Genomic DNA, 25,538 nt, shown 5'->3' on the forward strand with positions numbered 1-25,538 from the left:
GTGAGGAAAAAAAAAAAAAAAAAAAGCTTTTAAATGTAGAAAATGTAAGATTAACACCCTCTTGTAGTGGGTATAAAGATAGCATAACTCTTTGAAAAAGAAGATCCACTAAAAATGGAGCGTAGTTTGAGGCAAAGACCAAAAGCATCACCAAATGGCAAAATCCTCTACGGTGCTTATGTGACTTTCCCTTTATGGGTACGAGAATGGCAAACAATATATTACTTGTTAGGAATAAGATTCTTCCTATTATTATCTTCCAAAAGAGCTGTTCAAATTTTTAGATGAATTGATTGTAAATTTTTTTTTTTTTTTTGAAAAAAGATAGCACGCTACCTGTTTCATTCATTGAATGTATGAACTAGGCTACAAGAGTGAGGCAATTAGGGCCTCAATTAAAGAAACAACAGATTAAAAAAAAAAAAAAAACCCTTTAGCATGTAAATTGATTGTAAAATTTATATCAAACTTTTGTATGTTCAAGTAGCATTTCTCAATAAAATATTAGTTTAAAATATATCACCAACGAAATTATTGATGAGTTCGGTTTTGGTGGACGGCAAGTTGATAAAATTAAACCGCTAGTTAGTCGAAAACAAAAAATCGGAATTAGAAAAAAAATACTCGCCAACTGCACTTTGAGAACATTCTAAGGTACACAGTACACTAATAAATGCAAAATTCTTGAATAGTATTAAGGTTTAGTTTGATAATACAATGGCTAAAACATTCTTTTTATGCTTTAGAAGATCTAAAAAGTTTAAAAGTATTTTCAATCTATTATTAATGGCTAAAACCATTCTTTTTATACTTTAGAAGGTCTAAAAAGTTCAAAAATTATTTTGTTATACCTCTTCAGTGACAGTTCTAGCAATTATTTTATTAGCATAAAAGGAAAAAAAAAATTAAAAGCAGTTTCGAATTTGTCAGACCTTCTAAAATATAGAAAAAATATTTTCGCGATCGCATTACCAAACTAGATCTGAAAAAACTAGATAGGTCCAACACGAAGTTACCACAACGGTGCGATGAAAAATCCGCACCCCTACTCCCCAAAGTTTTGTTTATTAACTAGCAAACTCGAGAAAATATTGTTTGCACTCAATATATATACAACCCGTGCGCAGTGTACCGACTATGCTCTCGCTTTGCTTCTCACTCTGTTTTGTGGAAAATAAAAATAAAAATAGGACATGAGATAACCGACCGGTAGGTTATAGTGCAGAACCATTATAAAATAGTTTGTTAGTGCGTTCTTCAGCTGAGCTGAACTCTTTTATAAACACCCGAGCAAAAGCTGAATCCCTAAACGGCGGCTCCCACAACAGCAAGACCAGTAGTGGTGGAGAATCTGCTCTCAATTGCAGAAGCTGCTGCAGTAAAAGCTACTGTTTTATTGCTTAGATCCTTTTTGATACCTCTCCTTTGCAACTCTAAGTCATCATTCTTCAATCCATACAAAAACTCCTGAACAATTTGAGTACTGGGGCCAGCCACCATCCTTTCCCAGGCCTCGTCGGCCGCCTCCTTCCCTTTCTTCAAGAACACCTCCGTCGCCTCCACCCGACGGACGTCCCACCCGGGCAGCGTGCGCAGCCGCCGGATCTTCTCTAGCTGGCAGCAGGTGAGCCTGCAAGTGCTCGCTTTGATATCGTCAATCGCATCCGCTAGAAGCCGCCGACGCTCCGCCTCGTCAACCGCCGTCCCCTCCGACCGGAAGTACCGGTCCATCTCCGGCACCCCTATCGCTTTCCGTATCCCTTTCGAGTAGTCATTGTTGTCGGGGTCGAACACTTGTTTCACCTGCCGAGCGTTGATAATCAATTAATATATCGTTCTCTACTAGTTTAAGTTAGTGTAAAAATATGCATGTTATGTATTGATGAAAAAACTGTTTTTTTCTCTAGTAATTTGAGTTTTTGAGAATAACGGTTGTTTCGCATTACCTCCTGCACCAGACCACGCTCCACCATACGGTCCACGCGGTCCGCCACAAAATCATGCAGCACCGGCAGCTCTACATCCACCCACAGGAAGCAACGATCGTACTGCGAGCAAAACTCCCCGCCATTCCCCTCGATCAGCTCCTCGATGTACGAGTTGGAACCTCCCGCGATTATGGGGAGCCGGCCACGCCTCGCAATCAGGTCTACCTGTTTAATTCACAGTATAAAACATCAAAACACGGTCCTCTAACAACTTAATTAATATTTGTAAGGTTATTTAAGTATAAAATATTAAAATATCGTTCTCTAGCAACTTAAGTTTTCTGGAACCGAAAGAACGACAAGATCAGGCAAATTCACAGTACCAACAGGGTAGCCTCACGACGGAAGTCTGCGGCGGTGAAGTCGGCGTCAGGAGGGGCGACACCGAGGAGGTAGTGCGGCACGCCAGCGCACTCCTCCGGAGTGACCTTATTGGTGATGACGTTGAGGCCGGCGTAGACTTGCATCTTGTCGCAATTGATGACCTCGCCGCCGAGACGGAGGGCGAGGTCGATGGCGAGGCGCGACTTCCCCGTGCCCGTAGCGCCCATCACCACCACGACTTTACTCCTCCCCCCGCCGTCGCGGGGATGGAACGACGGCAGGCCGCACATCACGGACTGCTCCGGCCGACGGCAGCGAAATTCGCCAGAATCCAGCAAATGAGTTAATTTCTTGTAAGAAAGCAAACCTGTTGTGATGACACATCAACTTCAGTGAGTAATTACTTAAGCTTCTGGAGAGCAGTTCAAAAGATGGCTATCTCATCACTGCGAAAAGCGAATGTAGGGGGACGCGGCGACATGCGGGTGGGTCAAGTGGTTACAAAATTGAGCAGCACACGCGTAAGGTTGATTGAACGAACTTACCGTTGTAGGTTTCGCAGGGGATTACGTCTCTCTTTTGCTCGACTCGACTTGAAATAGTGCTTCTGAGCTTCAAAAGTTTTCAATCACGATGTAACTCTGCTCTCTCCTGCGGTTGAAAAGAGATACGGTAGAGTTTCTATAAATAGTTCTATTCAAATTGCACTTCTTTTGTATGTATTAACTCTAGTCAGCGAGGTGAAGCCCATCATTAGAAAGACAAGTTGGCTCAAGTCCCTTTCCGCGGCGCGAACTTTTGCCTCAAGAGAGAAGAGTGTTACCACCCAGGCCTTACATATATAGAGCCTGCAGCTACGTGGAGCAACTGAGGATAAATAATATACAACTTATATTAATCGCTGAGATACTGAAATTAAAGCATGAGCAGGACAATGGCATATATATGCAAGAGTATTTCCATATATCTTTTTTTCCTTATACGTATTTATGATTACCATACTAAGGTTAACTTTTTGCGGTATAGTGGTGTGACAGAGACATAAAGTTATTGCACACTCCGGATTCAAGGGCTAGTTGGATGGTCAAAACCATGATCTGTTGCAATATAAATTAACTTTGTTACTTAATTTATACTGTTAATTAGAAACATAATTAATTTACTTTGCTCAGCTTAAATACAATACGAAGTTCGTTGAGCAGTAATACATAAACCACACACACACACACACACACAAAAAAAAAGAAAAAAAAAAGAAAAAAAAATCTAAGTGAAGGTTCCAATTGTGTCTGTTCTACGTGTTTGTTCCCTTTGTAAATAAAAATATTTAATGTACTGATACTAAGATGGTGCTTATCTACTAAAAAGATGGGCAACATTAAAGCGGGTGACCAGGAAGAGGCTTTGAAAGAAGCAGTGGTCTCAATTAAATTAAGAAGGACTCCTTTAATTCAGTGGTTCAGGGTGATGGAACCTTTTACATGTATGTAGTACACTACACAATTTAATTATGATTGGAATTTGCTTCCATATATGCTTAATACGAAGTCTTCACTAGTTTGACATGCCATTCATTCACTGGTATAATATGAACAGAATTTAAAACAACGGTCTTAACAGCTCTACTCATGTTAACAATAAATAATACGCATTCCATATCATCGTCAAAAAGATGAGGACAAGCACTGATGTGGAACGATACATGTTGGATGCGGGAATCATAGAACTTTAATAGTGAGAAAGTAAAACAATGACTACAACGCGAATGTGGATTAACACAACGAGACAGCAAAAACTGTTAAAAGATAGGACAATAGTACGCTATACAAAAAGAATTCGAAAACGTATGTTTTTTTTTTTTTTTGAGAAATAGATAGCAAGCTACCTGCTTCATTCATTAAGTGAATGAATTAAGCATACATGATGGAGACAGCTAGGATCTCCTAACCTGCTCTTTCTCTGGAACATATTCGAGTGGGCCTCTGGCCTCAGGATCAATAAGGAGAAATCGGAACTGCACTACTTGGGGCCCACCCCAAGCAAGGCCGCGAGACTCGCGAACATTTTAGGATGCCAAGTCGGAGGTTTACCATTCCGGTATCTGGGTCTACCACTCCACAATAAACAACTCCGTAAGGAAGACTGGGCTGTGGTCATTAATCGCATAGAGGCAAGAATCGAAGGCTGGAAAGCTAAACTACTCTCGCAAGGGGGAAGACTCACGCTCATTAACTCGGTTCTCACCAACCTGCCACTATTCTACTTTTCTATATTTAAGGCGCCGCAGTGGGTGTTGAAGCGGATTGAGGGACTCAGAAGAGCCTTCTTTTGGAAGGGGTGCTCCAAAATCATTGGTGGCTCTTGCCTCGTCAACTGGAAATCTGTTTGCAAAAGTAAAAGAGAATGTGGACTTGGAATCTTAGACTTAAAATCCATGAATCTGGCCCTAATAACTAAATGGTGGTGGCGCTACTTTACCAATCCAGACCTCCTTTGGTGTAATTTGGTTAGATCCCTCTACTACATTAGGCGAAAGCCGCTGCTTGAGGGTAGAGCCTTTGTCCCTTATTCGGAGTGGTGGAAGAGCGTGCTCTATTGTCGAGAAGTGTTTTCCTGCGGAGTAACCTTTGAGCTCGGCGACGGAAAAAATATCAGGATGTGGCACGACATCTGGGCTGGAGAAACACCTCTTCGTACTCTATACCCAGTCATCTTTCGAAACATCAGGAATAAGGAGGCTCGGATTGCTCAGTGCTGGAGTCAGGGCGGCTGGAGATGGCGCTATATTTGTCGTGGTTCTATGGCGGCCCTCTCTACCGAAAGTCGCAGACAGTTATCGATGCTTAAGGACATGCTCCGAGGCCGCCGCCCAAGTGACAGACCGGACTCGATCAGATGGCGATGGACCTCCGACCAACTATTCACTGTCAAATCCCTTTACCAGTTCATCACGGATGCTGGACTGCGTGTCCCGATGAATCGACATATCTGGAATCTGAAAATTCCTGTTAAAATTAAAGTCTTCATTTGGCTGCTCCTTCGGAAGAGATTACCCACTGCTGACAGACTGCTGAAACGAGGCATGCACGTAAACCAGAACTGTGCTTTCTGCGCGGTCCTTACGGAAAGCTGCGACCATATGTTCAATGATTGTGTTTACGTTCGATTCCTTCTTCTCAATATAGGAGGATTGGACACAACTGACGTCGGCACATGCGACGTTCGAGATCTCTGGGTCAGAGCTACTGAAATCCTTGTTGACCCGTTGAGAAAACAAGGCCTGATCCTCCTGGCTGCAACGTGGTGGGTCATCTGGAAGGATAGAAACAACTATGTTTTCAGAGGAAAGCCGCCCATTATCACCGGGTCTCTGGAACGGGTGAAACTACTAATCAGCGATTGGACCACGATGCTCTGATGTCTCTTCTGTACCCCTTCTAAGTTTCTCTGTTCCACTTTCTTTCTTTCTTTTGCTACCCTGATTTTCTTTTTGTTTAATTTCTAATTTTATCTTTTTGCCGGCTTTCCGGAGGCCTAAGCTGCTTCCAACTTGTATGCTCAGTTCATTTTACTTAATGAATGAAGTAGGTAGCGTGCTACCTATTTCTCAAAAAAAAAAAAAGACGAAAAAATATAAGAAGGAAAACCCAAAATAAAGAACTCTATACCTACCGATTAGACAAAGTAAATAAGAAAAGCGGGGTAGACAAAGTAAACAAGAAAAGCAGAGTAGATAACGAAAAGAAAAAAGTGGGGACCGAGCATGGAAGAAGGGACAAGCAAGGGTCAAAGGGCTCCGTTCCAGACATTGGTCAAAAAAGCGACACGTTCAAGAGCCCGGGTAGCATTGGGAAGCACCTCGCGGAAGATAGTATTATTGCGCTCAGTCTAGACGACCCACCAGATGAATCACTTTGACTCACATATGGCACATATTTAATTAAAGAAGTATTAACATATAATCCTAAAACAACCGGCTAGCTAGTCTTTCGTCCACCTGTTGCCTACATTTGTAAATGCTACTACGGTCTACGTCTAAAGACAAATGGACAAGTCCGGACCTTTTTACAATATGTGAGGTAAAGTTAAAGATAAGTTTGCGGGTTTTGAAAGTAAAATTTTTTATTTGAAGTTTTTAATTAACTCCTGCTCTAATATTATATTAAATAATATAAAATAATTATTATTCTTTAAAAATTTAAGTTATTAGAGAAATGATGTTTTTAATATTTGAAGTAAAGTAACAGTGGGACGTTCCTACCATTACTTCAAACTAGGAAAATTCCAAATTAGTTTTAAATTTTTTTTTTTTAGAGCGATTTAAGGGATCCAACTGCATGTGCGTTCTCAAACTAGACTTCGGAAACATTGAAAAGCTTCAATTTTTTAGAAGAACATGTTAGCCAATCCTTTGCTTTGGTTTTTACATTTACAATCAGCAAAAAAATTGCCCCAAACACAGACGAACTGTGTTTACCCTGTAGCTCTACAAGGAGCTCAGGAGTTAATACTGATATATATGTAAAACTTGGCAACAATTTGCGAGGCTTCATAATTATTTCGATGGAGAGGGGAAGGTTTTCTTAATATAATGATCAGATTATTCACCAATTAACCAATAAAATAAGTTCTGTTGCGCAGTTAAGAGACACCCACTCAGAATAAACAGACTACAATTTAACAGATTATTTTACATCCCTTATTCATGTCAGACATTACTACAAGGAGCACAAATCATTATATCGACAGATAGAAAAAATTAGAAGAAAATATAAAAAAGACCAATACTAAATACAAACCACCATAGAAATATAGCCAGCCTCCCTCTCTAGAATAAATTAGTACTTAAAAGCAACATACAGACCAAAACCACGACGGAAAAGTGGCTTAAATGCGGAGTTAGTCCTCATCTTCCTCCTGCGACTGAGTGATCGACCACAACTTCTTATACATCTCCGATATGGCGATTGCAAATTCCGACAAAGACCTAAACAGTTCCGGAAGGTGCATTCGAAGGCTCCCAAGTGATTTCTCCCTCACCTGCTTGCACTGCTTCTTATGATTCTCTTCCTCTTCCTTCAACCTGATCTCCAAAGCCTCCACTGCAATCTTTCTCTCCACCACGGGATCTGGATTGCCACCTTCGCCACCCTCTGTAGTGTTTTCTTCACCCATCGACGCCCTTCTCTCCATATATTTTCGGCGCCAATCGTCAAACTGCTTCTTCTTTCTGTCTAACTCCTTTCGAGTCTCATCGCACTTGTGCTTCGACTTCAGCTCATCCTGTTGGTAAACCACGATATTGTGTATCACTTCTGCAAAGCTGTTTATGGCTGCGCGAGCAAGCTCGTCTGGAAGCTTGTCGAGAAAATCGTTCCAAGCATGCAGAAGCTTCTTGATCGGAGGGTCAGCTTGTCGAGGTGGAGATGAAACTTTCTCTTTTAAACTGCTTTCGATAGGTATGAGGTTGAGTTTTAACCAACTGTTCAGGGCTTTGATGTACTCTTTCTGATGTAACATGAGTTTCTGGAACTGCGAGTGCCACTCTCTCACGACTTCGCATAGCTGGATGGTCCGGTCATGGTGTGCTTCGCTCGTCTCTTTTGGGGCAAGCGAGATGTCGAAGGCTCTGAGGCCCGTCGCGATCTTAAGCTGGCTACGATGATGTTCATACATTGTCCCCCACATCTTGCCCATACTGATCAAGTAGCAAGATTTTTTTTTAAAAAAAAAAAGAAGTTAAAAAGAGTAATATTTAAAAAACAAAATCATGTTGCTATCTTTAACAAAGAGATCTCCAAAGTATAATAGAAGAACAGATAATGTCAAAGAAAACTGATACAGTAAAAGAATGATCTGAACTAGCAAAATTTTATTGCGAACTCAAGAAAAACTTACCCGTCAACAAGGTCGACTAGTTTTGGATAGAGCTGATGATCACGCAGGCGATTAATTTCTGAAACTGTTGAATCCATGGATTGCATGTCAACAATGTATCTCGTATGCAAGTGACTAACAGCAGATTTGGTCTTCTCAAGTACTTCGGGTCTAACACCACGTTTCTTTTGCTTATTGAGTAACGCCACCTTTCTCTGATATTCGATTTTCATAAGCTCACCAGCCTGTTTCGGAAATTTATATGATTATTTGATTCGGTGGTAATAAATCATAAAGGAGACGATAAATGAAAATATACACGCACAAACAAGGCAGGCACAACAATGAGTTTGAAACAGAAACTTCTGCTAAGAAAGAAATCACATCATGTCTATCCTCTATATTCTTTTCTGTCTTAAATCCCTCAGAACATGCCTAAGCAAAAACAGAAATTTAGCCGAAGCAAATTAAACAGAAAATTATTTAGTACGGTTCGTGGAAGTGACAAATCAGAAAATGTGACGAGCATCCAAAAATCAAATCAGAAGAAGTAAAGATTGTTTAGCAACTTGGCTAGTTAAAAATGTGGCACTGCAATGACCATGGGGCGCTGTGATGAGCATGCACACAGGTGTCATGGTGATGTGCCTTGCATACCAGAAACATGCTACAAATATTATATGAAAATCGTCTCCTTCTTGGTTCTGAGAATCTAACCATCTATCTCCCACTACGTACCACTTGAAACCCTTCAATAAAGATGGCTACAAGACAACATAAATAATTTTTCTCAAACGGATTGAAAGAGTGGTTTATAAACTATATTGTATATTTACTTATGTCTGCTCGTATAGACCACCAGCTTGGTTCTTAATCAAATTCAGCAGGTTAAACAGGTAATCCAAATTCCACCCTCACAGGGGGTGGGGGGGGGGAGGTGTCTTTAAAAATTAAGGTTTTGCACTCATACCCAAAAAAAAATGTGTGGGAAAATTGACCGAAACAAAAGTGAAAAACACTCATTCAATTTTATCTACTTTGTAGCAAATGATTAAAAACACAGTTGCACAAATACAAAACTCTCAAGTCAAAGGATTAGGTTCTTACGTGAACCTTCAAAATTAAGTACTGAGAAGGAAATAAGGAACTATAAATGCAAAAAATTACATAGAAACTACCTTCACTTCATCGTATAGTTTTTTCTCCCAAGCAAGCATCTTATCCAGTATGGTGGCATGTGTTTCCCATTCATCATTATCAAAATCATCATTTGCATCATCTGTTTGAGGTAATCCTTTAAACGACCGATTCCACGTAATGGCTTTCATAACTCTTGCCGAATGATCAATGCGTCCTACAAAATTGACAGTGAGGAAATCATTAAGCAATCATGGCAACTAATACAAGAAAAAAAATGAAAAGTTTTGACAAAGCTAGGATAGAATAAATTGAATAATAATGATAATACTAGTAATAATAAACAAAAAGAATATCCTCCCTGGAATGCTGTTAGTGCACCCAAACAACCAGTTTGAATTGTGGTTTTTCAGATAGCCTGTTCATACGGTAGAGAACATGGGCTCATCACATGTGTGGTTACAAGCAATCCACAATGGCTAAGAACCTTAGCAGTTGATATAAGTAGGCGAGGTTGATATAAGTAGGTTACACATGTCATGCGAATGGATAACTGCCTAAGATGGCAAAGAACACTGGAAGTTGACATAAGCAGGCAACATAATTATATAATACAAGAATCGGTAGAAACTGCGCTAAGATGTGACACCTCGAGGAAAAAAAAAAATGAAACTTAGAATGATCTCCGAGGACGAGAAGAAGATCTAGTACAATGCAGAAGTCATTGAGAAAGTTATAAATAGTACAGAACATAAGCAGACTTCAATTTTGTTTGGCTTGGCTGAAGCTTCCGAAGAAGTTCCTTTCGAGCAGAGAAACTAACAGCCTTTTCATCTAAATCTCCTCAACAGCTTCTTGCCGCAACATGCATCAGAAGCAGAACTTTCAAGCTAAAGCAGCCTCTTTTGAGTCCCAGAAACTCATCTTACCTTCCCACCGCGGCAAAGCTCCGACCTATTTGTTCTTAGCCCTCATTTTCCGAAGCTTCTGCTTTCTCGAGTAGCCTTCTAGAAGCTAGGCCAAACGAGCACTTAATAGGAATAACTTCTGAACCAATATAAGATCAGTCCAAGAGATTTTGACACAATTCTCAACTGTTGCTACTAAAATTTATGAAAATCACAAAAATCTAGAGGTTGCTTTCCTCGACTGATGCATTTATCAGTAGCACCTATTCTACGGATGCTGTAAATAGATTTGTTCATAGCGCTTGCCTCGTTTATCGACAAAGTTGGAGTGGTAGTGCATGCGGGTGGATTCGAGCATCTTCGAGACCTCGTGAGCACTCAAGAACGCCTGGAGGAAATGGTCATCGATCTGATTCAGGAGCTGCACCAGGTTCAGGCTGGGCTGCCCCGCCACGGAAGCCACAGCCACCGCCTTCCCCTTCTTCAAAGAAGACTCCATCGGCACCGCCGCTCCGGCCGATGCCGCATGCTGGTGGTGCACCGACCCTCCTCCTCCTCCTCCTCCTCCTCCCTGCTTCACCTTCTTCACCGCCTTTGTCGGAGGCGGCCGAGGCGGCGCTGCCTCCTTCTCCGGAGCGATCGTGACGACAGGATCGTCGGCACTGCTAACCTTGTTTGGCCTGCGATCGGTGTCAAGATCGCGTCTTTCGGGCCAGGAAGGGGGCACTTGCTCCTCCAGCTGGCCGAGGGTGGGCGGGGGCACGGTGTACTCGGGCCCGAAGAAGTAGTCGTAGGTCTCCATGCCCTTCGACTCCGGCATCGGGGGCGGGGGCGGCGTCGCCACCGGATTCCCGGCGGGCTTCGGCTGCGGCGGCCGCGGCGGAGGCGGCGGCACGGCGGCGGCGCCACGGCGCGGCTCCATCTCCTCCTCTTCCTCGTCTTCCGCCCCGTGTTCGTGCCCGTGCCCGTGCCCGTGCCCGTGTTCTTCGACGTCGTCGTCGTCGTCCTCGTCCTCGTCCTCCTCTCGGATGGGGGAATCGGGGGGGAGGGTCGAGAGCGGGTCCTTGGCCGGCTTTCTAGGGGGTTTGGGGAGGGGGAGGTCGGCGGGCGGGTGCACCACCACGTGCTCCGGGAGGAGGCGGTGGAGGGGGTGCGAGGCGGAGGCGGAGTGGGAGAGGTGGTGGAGGTGGGTGAGGTGGTGGGGGTGGAGGGACTCGCCGTGGGCGTAGTCGGAGAGTGCGGCGCCGGTGTTCTTGAGGGCGACGGCGTAGGCGGAGTGGGCGGCGGCGAAGGCGTTGCGGGAGACGACGGCGCCGCGGAGCTGCTGCTTGCGCTCGCGGCACCGCGCCACCGACTCCTCCAGCTCGATCTTGGACTGCGCGCACCCCATCCCTTCCTCCCCGACAACCCGGCCCCCGCGCCTCCTCCTACCCTGCCCCTGCTGCTACGCCTCTCGATCCAAATTCGACCGGAAATTCGCTCCAACTACTTTAATAGAGAGATCGGATCGATTGCCGGGGCGTATGGGTTTAATCAATTTCTTGGAGACGAAGGCTGAAGAGAGAAAAAGGTGCCGACTTTCAGAAAAGGAGAGGAGGAAAGGAAAGAAAAGGAGGGGAGTGGGGGAGAGTGGAGGATGAGTAAGCCGACCGACCGCTGGAGGGGGAGGGCCACTATGCATAAACGCATTAGGACGAATCGTATATTATTATCATATGTTAATTGCTTTGCTTCTTTGAGATTAATAATAATAATAATTAATAAATGTTTTTAAAATAATATGATTTACAATCATGTACGGAATTTGTTTGTTGAATTATTTAATATTTAATTATGGATTTGTTAAAAAGAAGTTTGGTAGTCCGTGCTTATTTTATACTTTGATTATCAGATTTATGCACGTAATCTCTTTGAATACTTTTATTCGGGATCGGCGCCCACAGTATTTATTTACAGAGGAATGTGTGTTTTACACATTTGCAGGGATAAACATGACTAAAAATCCTTTTACTTTTACCATCACTCCAAAAAGAGAGCAGAGCAACCACCAGAACTTATTACCTTTAGGCCAACAGGCTATCCTAGGATAAAAAAAACAGGGAAAAAAAAAGAAGAGTGGTGTAGACTGGTATTATGAAGAAAATCACGAAAGTTAAGAAGAAATGTGTAAAAAGAAAGATTATAAAAGAATACAGACAGCAGAAAATGGCATTAAGCTTTATTATAGTAGCCAAGATTGGCCCGCTTAAACGCAAATTCTGTTATTCACAGAATATCTGTAACACAACTGCGGCAACAGCAACAATCTAAGATTTGAGGTCCATTAAGAGATGTTTATTTACAAATTTAGCAGCTGAATAATGAACTGTAGCACAAACATTCTATTATATACAATGGATGGCTATATACAAGCTTCAGGCAGGCAAGACGATGCTTTCCAACTGCGAGAGCCTTAATCCGCAAATTACTGTGTATCATTATCAATGCTAAACAGAGAACCTCTGCGCCGCTTTACATCAACTTGATATTACTAGTGATTCCTCAGTAGGATTCCTTAACAAGATAACATCACCACCAAGTTTTTCGTCATACTGAATCTCACTGTTATGTATTATAAACTTGCATGAACCCCTGGCATCAGCACGTAACTCAACGCCAAAATAATTGAGATGGTCTGATATACTGTCACCGTATACAGACCTATCCAACGAAATAAAGAAAATTTATAAGCAACGTGAAAGGAGCAATGTGGTCATGAATAGATTGATAGAGAACATAGGTACCTGCTACAAGAGTCGTCCTCCCCAGAACCGTCACATATCTCCTCGACTAGGTGAGAAAGGCTTCCGATTCCCACCTCATGGAGCCATACCTGAAGTCATTTCTAAGATTAAGCATATTGCCTTTCTGGAAAGTATGTTATTGGCATTTCTGAGGTTAACAAGTAAGGCCTAGTATGAGAATGCTTTGCCTATAGCAGATCCTTTCAGTGGACCAGTATGGAGGAGGGAACAAAAATGATGCCGGGTTTCCTCAAGATAAGTCCTTCAATTACAAGTGTTTTCTTACCTCTCGCGGGAAGTGATGATACGTCTTTTCGGGGAAATAAGAATAATATGGTGGTAAATGTGGCACTATATCATTCCCGTTGGTCACACGAACCGCTTGTGGTACCTTCTTATGGAAGTAGGAAGCAAAAGCAGCATTACCAACGCGAGGTTGCCCGAAAGTCATGACCTGAATATCTTGAATTCCATAATTGACCTGCCAAGTAAAAAGTTAAATCTCCATGTGCCACCTAAATGGAAGAGCAAAGCGGCATAAAAATATATATATATATATCAAAACAAAGCTTCATGTTGTTCAAAGGTAACGGCTGTTTCTTTTTCAGAAAATTCCATAAGCTAATGCATTATGTAATGAGACATCTCATAATTACAGAACCCCATAACTGAAAATTTCCCATAAACTCCACATGTCATAGCAAGAAGTGATTTCTTTATGGCCTGCATGATGTAACTTCTCAATGTACACGGAAAAGGCAAAGCTTCACAAGGATCGGCATAGCAACTTATCATCTTTTAGATAGTTAATATGCCATTCAATCTATAGCTATCAATGTTGAGGTTAACTAAGAAAAATGGGGGAACATATATTATGGGAATTATCTACTCATTGGAGTTGATCAGTTAAGTTTAATAAGATATGAGGGTCTATAGGAGACAATTTATGAACAAAAATCATGAAAAAGAAATTCTATATTGTACTACTTATTTCATTAGTTGCTTGGAGAAAGGCATTTTACAAACAAACTGAAGGTACTTACAGTAAGATCAAGAGCGCAAAATGCAGCCAAAGCCCCTCCCATTGAATGCCCTGTAACAATGATACGGACATCGCCATGGAGTTTCATAGCACTTTGAACAGCATTTATGATCTCAGGACGCAGAGTCGTATTATGATAAGCAGAATAAAACCCACAGTGAACCTTCAACCACAGAGAATCATAAAAGTAATATGAGTACTCATTGACCTCTACGATTTACTTAAAAAGCCCAAATAGCCATTGGCTACCATCGCTTCCGGCATGCCTGGGTAGTGCAGATCGAGCTGCTTCCAATATAGATCCTCAATCCAGTTCCTTATGCTGAATAACATAATTTGGCCAATAAGAGAAAGTTAGTTTTGCTGCGGGGGGGGCGGGGGGGCGGGGGGGAAAGAAAGCACGAAACTGCAAAAAATCCATGCATACAATGCTTTGTCCAAAATGGATGGTTATCATTGTGAGAAAGATGCATTCCATACTAATATAGAAAATGGCGGAACAAACTTGGATCAGTTTTGATGTTATGCGCGAAGTCCCTTCTATCCATATCAAGTTGAGAGGCCCTTAAACAGAAAATCAACCAGAAAAGCAATTATACCTGCTTTTTTGAGTGCCTCTAAATGCCACAATAATGGAGTTCAAATCATGAGAAAATCCAACAAATGCCTGCATAATGTGGAAATTCGCTTTTTCACACTTCAGCACATTTTATAAGTTGAAAAATGATGCAAGCACGTCATCATTAAAATAAGGAAGAACCTGTAAGCAATTCTGTACATCAACAATCAGCTCTATCATCCTAAACCCCTGTTTAAATACCACAAATGTCCAAATATCAGAGATAGTGCAAACCATGCTTGCCGTAAAAGAACCACATCAAATAACTAAGGATAGGCATCACAATCATCAAAAACCTGGGGAAAGTATAGTAAATACCTTAATCCTATCATTACACCTTGAGCAGGTCCATGTATAAAGAGCAGTAAGATCTGTTATGTACACCTGAAAGATAATTGTACAATTAATCAGTAGGGTATCAAAAGAAAAAAGCCGTAGATTGATAAAAAGGACAAACTAAGGCTGCACACTACGCTTCCAGGTCTTTCTTATGTGATTGAATGCAGTTGCAGATGGCAGATTGTTTGGCAACAATAAAAATCAAAATTTTAGTAGCAATTTTTTTTTGGTACTATTTTCCAGCTTCTTCCTCCTTCATTCTTTTGGATAATTTTACAAGCTATGCTACTATAACAAAGAAGTTCATCTGCTAGCAAAATCAATCGCAGAGAATTTGAGTTCCAACACAAAGACATATGCTACATGACAGCTGAGAAAGGAACGTTAGCAGCAATGATAGAATCTACGTTAAATTTTCTTTCCAGCAATACAAACTTATACAGAGAAGAGAGGAACAGAAAGTAACGAACACCAAATGGATGATAAATAAATAGATAAGTAATGTGAAGATTATATGATTTGGTATAAGACTCACAGCAGATGCATATTCCACGAGTGTTCTGGCAAGGGTGTGATTGTAAATATGGTTGTCATCCGATTGCTTGATCTTGATTTCTGCCATGAAGAAAAAGAGCCAAATGATGACCATTAACATTACCATATATGGCTTTAAGTACGATAAAAACCACATATCCACCATCGAGGAAGATATGCTTTGAGAACATATGATAACAAATGATAGACAACAAACAACGAAAATTCTAAGCGCAAATAAGTTTCTCGGTTGATCAAGCATGACACCCTTCTTGGTGCCTATCTTTAGCAGAGTGAACAGATTCAATATGAACCAATTATATAGTTAATCAAACGAACAAGCTCCAAGCTAAGTACTATTACATACCTGATAGTTTATTTGGTATTTACAACTATAGTTTACTCACATGAATTAATCCCTAACATTAACACAAAAAATGGTTCTCAGCAAAACAACTCAATAAGCTCATCAGTTCCTGCATAATTTCCGGCTAAATTAGATCTTCAAACTCAGAGATCCAATAACCAAAACACGATTCAATTCAGCGTTAGAAACCCTAGAAAAATAGAATCACTGATTCAGAATCATGGAATTGAATCAAATTCCGTAGGTAAATAAGGAGAAATCGTTGTGAGAATAACAAATTTAAGGTCGAATTAGGATTACAAATAAAAAAAAGATCACCTCTTCCTCCGGAGAACGCGAATAAGGTGATCAAAACCAACAATATTACGCATAATCGAGGGGACATCACCTCTACGAAATCCGTACGAAAAATTTTGGGGGCAAAAAATTACGATCGAAACGAGTTTTTGAAAGGGATTGCAAAAGCAAAGCGATCGCGCGGGGGCGGATTGATGAGGATGTATCGAGAGTTATCGAGAAGGGGGAGTCGAATTTTGGACGCAAAAGGACAGTGAAAATCAAACCCGCTTTGGACCTAAGGATAAGTCACACCATATTTTTTACGAGTTTATTTATTTTTAGGAAAAAAAATAATTTTGAACATTAAGAAAAATCTAATTTTGTAAATAATTTTTTTTATTTTTTTACCATAAATAATTTGTTTTTATTTAATTTTAAATATGATTAAATATTATTGTATAATAATTTTTTTTTTCTTAGCGGTCAGAATTAAAGAGCAACACATATGCCAATTTTTTGTATAAATAAGAAAAAAACTTAATAGCTTTTTATTTTTTTGCAGATGCAAAAGAATTAACTGGTTGGATATATATAATTAGCATGTAAATTTTCATGGATCTGAAATGCTATGTTTAAGTTGGATTACAAATACAAAATGTCATCCTAAGATTCAAAAAGCTTTCACTATGATTTTAGATTCATATCGAACATAGTTCTTTCGGCGCTCTATATGTTCAATTTTCTATTTTAAAAAGGATGGCAATATTAGCAAATCTATATTTATTGTGCACAGCTAATATACAATGAATCTAAACAGTTTTAGTCAATATATAATAACTAAATTTAATATATTATATATGTTAGTAATAACATACGGATTATTAGTAGAGCAATATTATCTATACATATCAAAAAAATGTGTACATTTCGCCCATTTTAGGAATAGAATTGTCTAACAAATCACATTGATGTGATTAGTAGATGAACCCTACCTATAAAATAGATGGAATTATAATTTATGCCTCGGAGGACGTGTACACTTAGCATGTTTCATAATTTTTACTGTTACGATCCAAAAAAAATATTTTATTATCCAAATATGATATTCTTAATAAAAAAAAAAGAAACGGAAAGAAATAGTCACTCTCCAAATTCAAATATTTTAAATTTATTTTGTAAAAAAATATGTAACTTTTGCTTAATTTATACAACCACGAGCTCCGCCAAAATAAAACAAATAACCATCATTTAATCCCTGCTTTTCTGAATTAATAAGTGCCGTAACATTATATATATATATTTATTGTGTGTGTGTCTATATATATATATATATATATATATATATATAGAAGTGAGCTCCTATATTTTTAAAAGTACCAATATTGTCCTTGTAGGTTTTAGCCATTAGATAAGAGATATGCGGTTAGGATTAATGTGGGCCTCTAGGGTTGAGTGAGGTGGTTGGTTGAATAGTATATCAATGGCTGAAAAGATCCGAAGAAATAGATCTAACGGTAAAAACTTACAAGCACTAAGTGCTTGGTCGCGTGGGATGATCTACTTCCTGGTTGTGAGGCCATAGCGTCAAAAATTATAATTTAAATTTATAAATTGATAGAGTTAATTTATGAAAAAAATTTTGTTAAGGTTCCAAATACAAAAAAAAAAAAAAAAAAAAAAAAAAAAAAAAAAAAAAAACTCTAAGATAGAATATAATTTTAATACAAGCACCATAGCTGAGCTATATATATATATAGTAATATATATATATATATAATTATATATATATATATAAAGGAGAATTGAAAAAAAAAAATACCAACTGCAAAAAAATTAAAGGCTCACAGCAAGTCCAGTTGAAGGAGGCGGCATAGGTATTGCTTGCTTGAGCCTTCCACTGGCAATCTGCCGACAAATACCAATTTAGTTTCAGATAAAAGATTGATAAAAATAGTAATTATAAATTTTACGTTTACAATGTTTGCTCTTATAGAAAATGTTGGATTTTGACACGGTTTCGAAAAAATGAATAGATAAGTAAGTAATCAGATTTTAGGGATGTTCGGAGAATTATGAGTTTAATGATTAGCATAAGATGGACAAATAAAACTATTGATATCTTCTGAAATATTACCAACCGTTTCTAGAGCAAGTGGCAAAGGGCTTGGTGGTTGGTACCCAGGACCCAAGTTCGAATCCTAGTTTATTCATATTTCCAGCTAAGTTTATTTCTAAATGAAATAAACGAAGCAGGTAGCGTGCTACCTATCTCTCAAAAAAAAAGAAAAAAGAAAAAAAGAAAAAGATATCTTTTGAAATATTTAGAATAATATTATCGGAAGTTGATATATAAGACAAATAAGAGGAAATAAAGAATTCTACACAGGAGTGTGCACCGTCATAATCTTCGATTTTCAGTATGCTCGGCATCTAATCCAGTCAACCATGATCCAAGTGAAACATCTGGAATTGCTGTATAGAAAAAATTAATGAATGATCTATTATATAGCCAACAAAAGATAATAAAAAGACTGTAAAATAATTCTTCGGATTCAACGAATATAGAAATCCGATGCGGCGGAAGATCAGAAGAGCAGAGAAGACAATAAATCATAATCCTTTTTTGGTAAGAGAGAAAAACGGGAACGATACGCCGCAATTCGAAATAACAGGGGCGGAAGAAGGTTTGAACCCAGTCGGAGTGACAACTCTAGGGCAGCAAACCGAGGTCTAAGGATGCATGAACCTATTTGATCAATAAGAAGATAGACCTATTCAATGAAAACAAATTAGTAGCCGATTTATCTTCTTATGAGTGAACTGGAAATAAATGAGTAGGTAAAAACTGCTAGATGGGATCAAAGATTCTATAATTTATAAACTTAAATTTAAGTGATAGATAGGTCCCGTATAAGTCCGAATTAACAAAATACTATCACGTGCACAAAGATTATAAGATTTAATATAGGTTTATAGAAGATATATATATAAAGGAGAATTAAGAAGGTTACATGTCCTATGTCTTCCGGTGGTATATGTCTACGACTGCTACTTGTCAACTGCCTTGGCTGATCACTTTCGTCCGAATCTCCTGTTTTGTTATACCCTTGAAGCTGTCACAATAATTTTATAAGGCTTTCCGTATTTCTATACGTGTGAGAAAATAAAGCTTCTGTACGTATATGGCTAAAATTTTCGAGTTAGAGGAGTTGATCAAAGCAAGCAATGATTATCTATATATATATATGCTGCAAATGTAAGCATATCTCATCTGCCACGCAAAGACAATGATGTTACATAACTAGAAAATTTCAAATCCAAAGTTACAAATGGAGTTTCAAAGTAAGAAATATACAAGAAAGAGACATCCTAGCTCACCTAATCAGGTCTTGAGAGCTAATTGTTTGACATGGATCTTAATATGTAGCTCCTTGTTTGAAAATATGAGAATACATAGTAAAAAAATATTGAAATAGTGCACATACACCAACCGTCCCTAGAGCAAGTGGCAAAGGGCTTGGTGGTTCGTACCTGAGACCCAAATTCGAATCCTAGTTGATTCATATTTCCAGCTAAGTTTATTTCTAAATAAAATAAATGAAGCATGTAGCGTGCTACCTATCTCTCTCAAAAAAAAAAAAGAAAAAAGAAAAAGAAATAGTGCACATACAAATATGGTAATTAATTTGATGCATCATATATCGACCGTTCCTAGAGCAGGTGGCAAAAGACTTGGTGGTTGATATCCGAGACCCAAGTTCAAATCTTAGTTGATTCACATTTCTAGCTAAGTTTATTTCTAAATAAAATAAACGAAGCTGATAGCATGCTACCTATCTCTCAAAAAAAAAAAAAAAATTGATGCATCGATCATATCGTGCCAGCAATGCACTTTGTTATCTTACCCTTTGCAAAAATATGTGGATCCATTTGGACAATATATATAGAGGAAACATTTTGATATTCTTCTTATGTTACAAAAATAAGAATATATATTTGCAAAAAAAATGTTACAAAAATATAAAATTGTGAATATTTGCACAACTCTTATTAATTTTGGAAATGGGCTTAACAGGGCCACGACGATTTACCTGTTCTTTTGTTTATGCGTCTTCAAGTTTCAACACTAATCTTCCTGCAATGTGGAGAGGAGAAACAAGCAAGAATAATATGAAAGCCAGAGTAATATGAGTGCTTAATTTTGTAATTTATATTTGGAGCCACGAAAATACAATATAGCCCAAAAATGTTTCTAATATATATATATATGCACCATGTAGCATATTGATTGCTCCGGAGTTTCCGTGGTAACCGTTCTCTCCATGACATGTTTGACTTCTATAATAGGCTTTGGTCCTTATCTCAGTATATCCCCATCTTAGCGAAATTCATATGATACATTGCACCTCAATTATTTTCCCTAAAACGGAATGACTACATTCATTATCTTTCGTCTATAAGATGCAATGGTTTGACGTCTCAAATACGTTAGTTTTTTTAATCTTTTATAAAGAACGTCTTTTACCTGCTGACATATTATGCCAGTAATTTATTGTGCTATTAATATCTGCTTGGTTCGGCAGTGCCGTAGTAGACCAAATTGTTAAGGTGACTAATAAACTTTTCATAGTTGGGAGCCATTCGAAAATACTGGCTTTTATAGTTACACGTCGCATAACATCTTTTTTCGCACTTAAGATTGTGTTTACTTGGGAAACGAAAAAAAAAAGCTCTTATTTTCTTCTCAAACACTATTTTTTTTATTCTTAATTGGCATAATATGTATTACTTAAGAACAACTATTCCACCATTCTTTCTGAAACAAATTTGTTACTAAATGAGAATAACATTAATTAAAGTCTAATTTATTTTTAATTATAGTATTTAATTATTAATTAATCAAATTAATGTATTTAAGTCATTATCTATTGCTTAAATAGTTAAGTAATTATTTAATTTATTATTTATGATTAATTAACTAATTGAAAATTAATATTTTAATCAATTTATTCAGTAACCAATATTTTATATTGATTAACCATTATTATTTTGACTAAGTTATTTAATTTTTAACTAATTATCTACTTAAGATAATTTACTGATTAATTAAAAAGTTAAGTTATTTTTATAATTAACTAATATTTCGTTTGGAATTACATGTGGTAAAAAGGTACGATGAAAAAATATTCTGTTTGTTTCGTACGTAATACCGAGTCGGTAAGAATATATTTTTTTACAGTCATGTCGAAAAATATAAAAACATATCTCTATATATTTTTATTTTAATTTTATTTTATCCAATAATGCGGTATAGTTCTCCATACCAAAATAAATTCAAATAACACGAAAATGTATCACGAGATAATTTATCGGTTTTCAGTCTACTGACGCAACTGCTGACGCTTGGCCGACCATTCGCAGCGTCTGGTACTCTGCCCTCCAGTCTGGCTGTTCATCTGTTTTTTTTTTTTTTTTTTTAAAAAAAAAATTGTTTGTTGGTGTTTTAGTTTTCGACGACTTTGAGCCGGCGGCGGTTGGGGGTGGGGCACCAGTCATTTCCCACTTCCGTCGGCACTCACGTCTGCCTACCCCTCACCTTCCCTCCCCTCGCTCACTACATATCTCTGCCTGCTGCCCTCACTTCTGCTGCTGCGGCACTCCCCATTGCCTCATCGCCGCCTTGCCTTCCCTTCCTTCCCTCCGCGATCAAAACACCAAAAATTTGAGATTTGATTGGGAGAGAAAGAAAGAAAGAAAGAAAAGAAAGATGAGCGGAGTGGGGAAGTTGGTGTGCGTGACGGGAGCGTCCGGCTACATCGCCTCCTGGCTGGTCAAGCTCCTCCTCCGCCGCGGCTACACCGTCCGCGCCTCCGTTCGCGACCCCTGTACCCCCTCTCTGTGTTCTTATATCTGCAGACCTCAGATAGTCCTTTATATAATAAGACTAAAATTTTTAATCCGGTTATAACACGTGATTAAGAAGATTAAACGTGCTAGGGCTAGAGTAGTTCTAGAATGGATGGCTCCCGAGAAGTTGGAGTGGCACAATATCTCTCTCTTCTTCTTCTTCTTCTTATTATTTTTTTTGTCTTTTTTTTTTTTTTCCTCCACAAGCAAATCTACGAGGGCCTGAAGTTGCCCTAAATCATGTCCTGTGTTTTTTGTTTTTGGGTTTCTCTGAACAAAAAATTAGTGTGTTTATTATTATTATTATTTTTGGTACTTTTGTTAGTCTTGGCTAGCATGTAAAATTGGATCTTCCAACCAGTAATCTAGTCTTTTATTCTCTGCTTCTTTTTTAGTCCTGTACAAGTGTCATTATGTAGAATATGAAGAAAAGAGCGAATTTATGGTTTAGAACTCTAGATGTAAAAGATTGGTGGGTTCATCAGCTGCATTCGAATTTCGACTGTATGAGCTTTTTATGGAATTGATTGCTAATTGTGAATGTTCTATTCTGTATTGATGATAGCTGATCCGAAGAAAACTGAACACCTCCGTGCGTTGGATGGAGCCAGCGAGAGGCTGCATTTGTTCAAAGCAAATCTGTTGGAAGAGGGCTCTTTCGATTCTGTTGTCGAAGGTTGCGAAGGTGTTTTCCATACAGCATCTCCTTTCTATCACAATGTTACGGACCCCAAGGTTTGTATCACGATCTGTTCTGATAACTATTCAAAAGCTCACAATTAAATCTGGAAATAAAATGGGCTCGTGAATGCGATATGATGAATCCGTAAATTTGAACTATGATTTGGTTATTAAAAAAAAAAAAAAATGAATTTCAACTTGTAGGCCGAGCTAATTGACCCAGCACTGAAGGGCACACTAAATGTTCTGGCTTCCTGCACCAAAGCCTCTTCCATCAGACGGGTGGTCGTAACATCCTCTATGGCTGCCGTGATGTATAATGAAAGACCGAGAACTCCTGAAGTTGTAGTGGACGAGACATGGTTTTCTGATGCGCAGTTTGCCGAGAAGTCTGAGGTATGTGGCGATCCTTGCAGGCTAGGTTGACTGAAGTTAGTGCCCATGATTATCGATAATATCATGAACTGTAAGCATTAGTTAGTTGGCTTTGCGTTTGAGCACTTGGAAGTAATTGTCGTCATTTTTCATTTCCTACCAGTCGTGGTATGTCCTATCAAAGGCTTTGGCGGAGGAAGCTGCCTGGAAGGTTGCAAAGGAGAATTCTATTGACATGGTTACAATCAACCCTGCTATGGTCATAGGTCCTCTTTTGCAGCCTACTCTCAACACGAGCTGTGAGGCAATCCTCAAATTAATTGATGGTATGTAGCTCCACTGGGAAGGTCGTGTTTTAATTACTTGCTGCAACTATCTGCTGCTGTATTGGAATTTTGACTATATCTTTGTCCACATACTGAAAACTGTAGTTGAGCAGAATTAGGGACCCTGTTGGACCTTGTTGTAACATGTAGCGTCGTTTATGAAGTTTGTTTGAGTATTGGTATTTGGAGCAGCTCTTCTCAACAGTTTATCTCTCCAACAGAATAAGAGGCTCCAAATCAGAGCTTCTACGTTTAGAGCTCAAAATCTTGTTTCAGCGTCCTGCTGCAGCAGAATTGGAGGGCACCAAATTGGAACTTCTGCTGTTAGATGAAGTGCTGCTAAGGATTTTCGTTTTCATCGGCCAATTGCTCGGATGAAAAAGAGGGTTGAAATGCTGTCTTGCTTTCATGTTAGGCACCTTTTTGGGTCACTGATTGTGTCTTTAAGGCGAAAGAAGACAAGATTGACTAGTGAAAAAATTATTCTTGCAATGAGAAGTTAGAATCGCCGTATTGTTCTCTGTACCAATTAATTTCCATGATGATTGGAGAAAAATAGTTTGAAGAAATTCTTAACAAATATGAAAGTACATGCCAATATATGTCTGAAGTTACTGTTTAGTTCGTTATTCTGATGGAATGGTGTTATGTACTTTCACTGTTTGTTTCTCTTTTGTCGTAAATTAACCATTATTACTATTTCAATTTTTTTTTTTCCCTTTAGAATTAGTACTGTTTCATTATCTGCCATAGGTCTATTTCTCCATGTAGTATGTCATTCAATATGAGCAAGAGAATCTTTATATAAATGTTTTATAGCATGTCTGGAAGCGGTTTAAGTGATAATAGATTTCACTTGATTTCTTACAGGATCATCTACGACGTATCCAAATTATAGTTTTGGATGGATAAATGTTAAAGATGTCGCCATGGCTCATATTCTTGCCTACGAGGTACCCTCGGCAAATGGACGATACTGTTTAGTTGAAAGAGTTGCTCACTACTCGGAGATCGTGAAGATCATACATGAGTTGTATCCTTCCCTTAAACTCCCTGAAAAGTAAGTTAATATCTGACATTATTCATTGCCATTCCTTTCCACATTAATTTAGACGGGCATGTCCTACGAATTGTATTCTTTCATTTAATTGGCGCTTACTAATTTCTTTCCCATTATACTTAACCCTTGTTCATATGTAGTAGACTTTCCTAGGAAAAGATATTGGGGCTTAGTTTTGACTAAAAATGAAAGAAATAACTTTTCAACTTTCGTAGTGCCTCAAATCGAAAGAAGTAACTTTGGAACTTGAAGGCTTGTTGCTGTCGATTGTAGATTTTGTTATAGCTAACTAAGTAACAAAATTAACTGCAACAACTAGGTTGGATGAACTATATTCTTAGACTTTTCCAAGATGGAATATTGTCAATAACGAAATTTAGCAAAGCTTTAATTTGCCGATCTTTGTTTGTTGGCAGGTGCGCGGATGACAAGCCTTTCGCTCCGATCTACCAGGTCTCGAGGGACAAAGCAAAGAGCTTGGGCATCGAATACATCCCACTCGAGACGAGCATCAAGGAGACCATAGAAAGCTTGAAAGAGAAGGGATTCGTAAGCTTTTGAAAAGCCGCAGTTTGTGACGTGAAAAGCTATATATGAGAGTGGTGGAGAATGCTTTGATGGTTGAATAAAAGTCGGCTTTTATCATGTATTTGAAAAGTGCTTAGGGTATGTTTGGAGGCTTAGAACTGCATTGGATCTTCTTTCTTGTGCTGTTGAAGTTGTATGAACATGGGGTCTCACCATTGTTGACATGTGGTTTGAATCTATAAATGTCATGAATGATGGCCTTTTACTAGTTGAAGTGGTAGAGCTTCCGATTTCGTGTATGCCTCTTATGCCAAGCTTCAGCATTTGCTCGGAACATCTAGCAGATTCTGTGGTAAACAGAGAGCTGGAACTGGTGTTATGCCGGAAAGTATTAATGGAAGTTTGGAGCCCATATACGCACACTTTATTTTGGTGCTTCTGAATCTGCTATTGTCTACAGAGTT

General features: G+C 38.9%; 5 protein-coding genes across 12 annotated transcripts; 1 reads left to right on the forward strand and 4 right to left on the reverse strand.

The window, feature by feature from the left end:
• On the reverse strand, positions 1,174-3,086 carry LOC109718813 (adenylate isopentenyltransferase 3, chloroplastic-like). Of its 2 annotated transcripts, XM_020245230.1 has the most exons (4): positions 2,858-3,086; positions 2,312-2,679; positions 1,947-2,153; positions 1,174-1,803 (listed from the first exon to the last, which is right to left on the reverse strand). In XM_020245230.1, the coding sequence occupies exons 2-4, from the start codon at positions 2,600-2,602 to the stop codon at positions 1,306-1,308; spliced, it is 996 nt and encodes a 331-aa protein (XP_020100819.1). In that variant the 5' UTR covers positions 2,603-2,679; positions 2,858-3,086; the 3' UTR covers positions 1,174-1,305. The 2 variants fall into 2 exon arrangements, with proteins under 2 accessions (XP_020100819.1, XP_020100818.1); XM_020245229.1 differs by lacking the exon at positions 2,858-3,086 and having other exon boundaries at positions 2,312-2,772.
• On the reverse strand, positions 6,962-11,337 carry LOC109718384 (serine/threonine-protein kinase Tao-like). The gene is made up of 4 exons (XM_020244603.1): positions 10,541-11,337; positions 9,368-9,543; positions 8,211-8,434; positions 6,962-8,010 (listed from the first exon to the last, which is right to left on the reverse strand). Exons 1-4 carry the CDS (start codon positions 11,154-11,156, stop codon positions 7,212-7,214), a joined length of 1,815 nt encoding a protein of 604 aa, XP_020100192.1. The 5' UTR covers positions 11,157-11,337; the 3' UTR covers positions 6,962-7,211.
• On the reverse strand, positions 11,298-11,945 carry LOC109718419 (the record flags this gene model as incomplete). Its single annotated transcript, XM_020244663.1, has 1 exon — positions 11,298-11,945. A coding segment is annotated over exon 1 (327 nt), but the record flags the coding sequence as incomplete, so codon positions are not given.
• On the reverse strand, positions 12,429-20,409 carry LOC109718865 (lipase-like). 7 transcript variants are annotated; one of them, XM_020245315.1, is made up of 13 exons: positions 20,289-20,409; positions 19,209-19,310; positions 18,594-18,669; positions 18,043-18,102; positions 15,553-15,632; positions 14,997-15,062; positions 14,820-14,867; positions 14,659-14,726; positions 14,309-14,381; positions 14,061-14,222; positions 13,304-13,498; positions 13,018-13,106; positions 12,429-12,934 (listed from the first exon to the last, which is right to left on the reverse strand). In XM_020245315.1, exons 7-13 carry the CDS (start codon positions 14,856-14,858, stop codon positions 12,751-12,753), a joined length of 810 nt encoding a protein of 269 aa, XP_020100904.1. In that variant the 5' UTR covers positions 14,859-14,867; positions 14,997-15,062; positions 15,553-15,632; positions 18,043-18,102; positions 18,594-18,669; positions 19,209-19,310; positions 20,289-20,409; the 3' UTR covers positions 12,429-12,750. The 7 variants fall into 7 exon arrangements, with proteins under 7 accessions (XP_020100904.1, XP_020100906.1, XP_020100905.1 ...); XM_020245317.1 differs by having other exon boundaries at positions 18,580-18,669; XM_020245316.1 differs by lacking the exon at positions 19,209-19,310 and having other exon boundaries at positions 20,289-20,407.
• Positions 21,735-25,367, forward strand: LOC109718406 (cinnamoyl-CoA reductase 1-like). Its single transcript, XM_020244639.1, has 6 exons — positions 21,735-22,082; positions 22,670-22,839; positions 22,990-23,181; positions 23,324-23,486; positions 24,357-24,546; positions 24,963-25,367. Exons 1-6 carry the CDS (start codon positions 21,965-21,967, stop codon positions 25,105-25,107), a joined length of 978 nt encoding a protein of 325 aa, XP_020100228.1. The 5' UTR covers positions 21,735-21,964; the 3' UTR covers positions 25,108-25,367.

The sequence above is a fragment of the Ananas comosus genome, linkage group 12 (genome assembly GCF_001540865.1).
Source record: "Ananas comosus cultivar F153 linkage group 12, ASM154086v1, whole genome shotgun sequence".
Taxonomy (NCBI): domain Eukaryota; kingdom Viridiplantae; phylum Streptophyta; class Magnoliopsida; order Poales; family Bromeliaceae; genus Ananas; species Ananas comosus.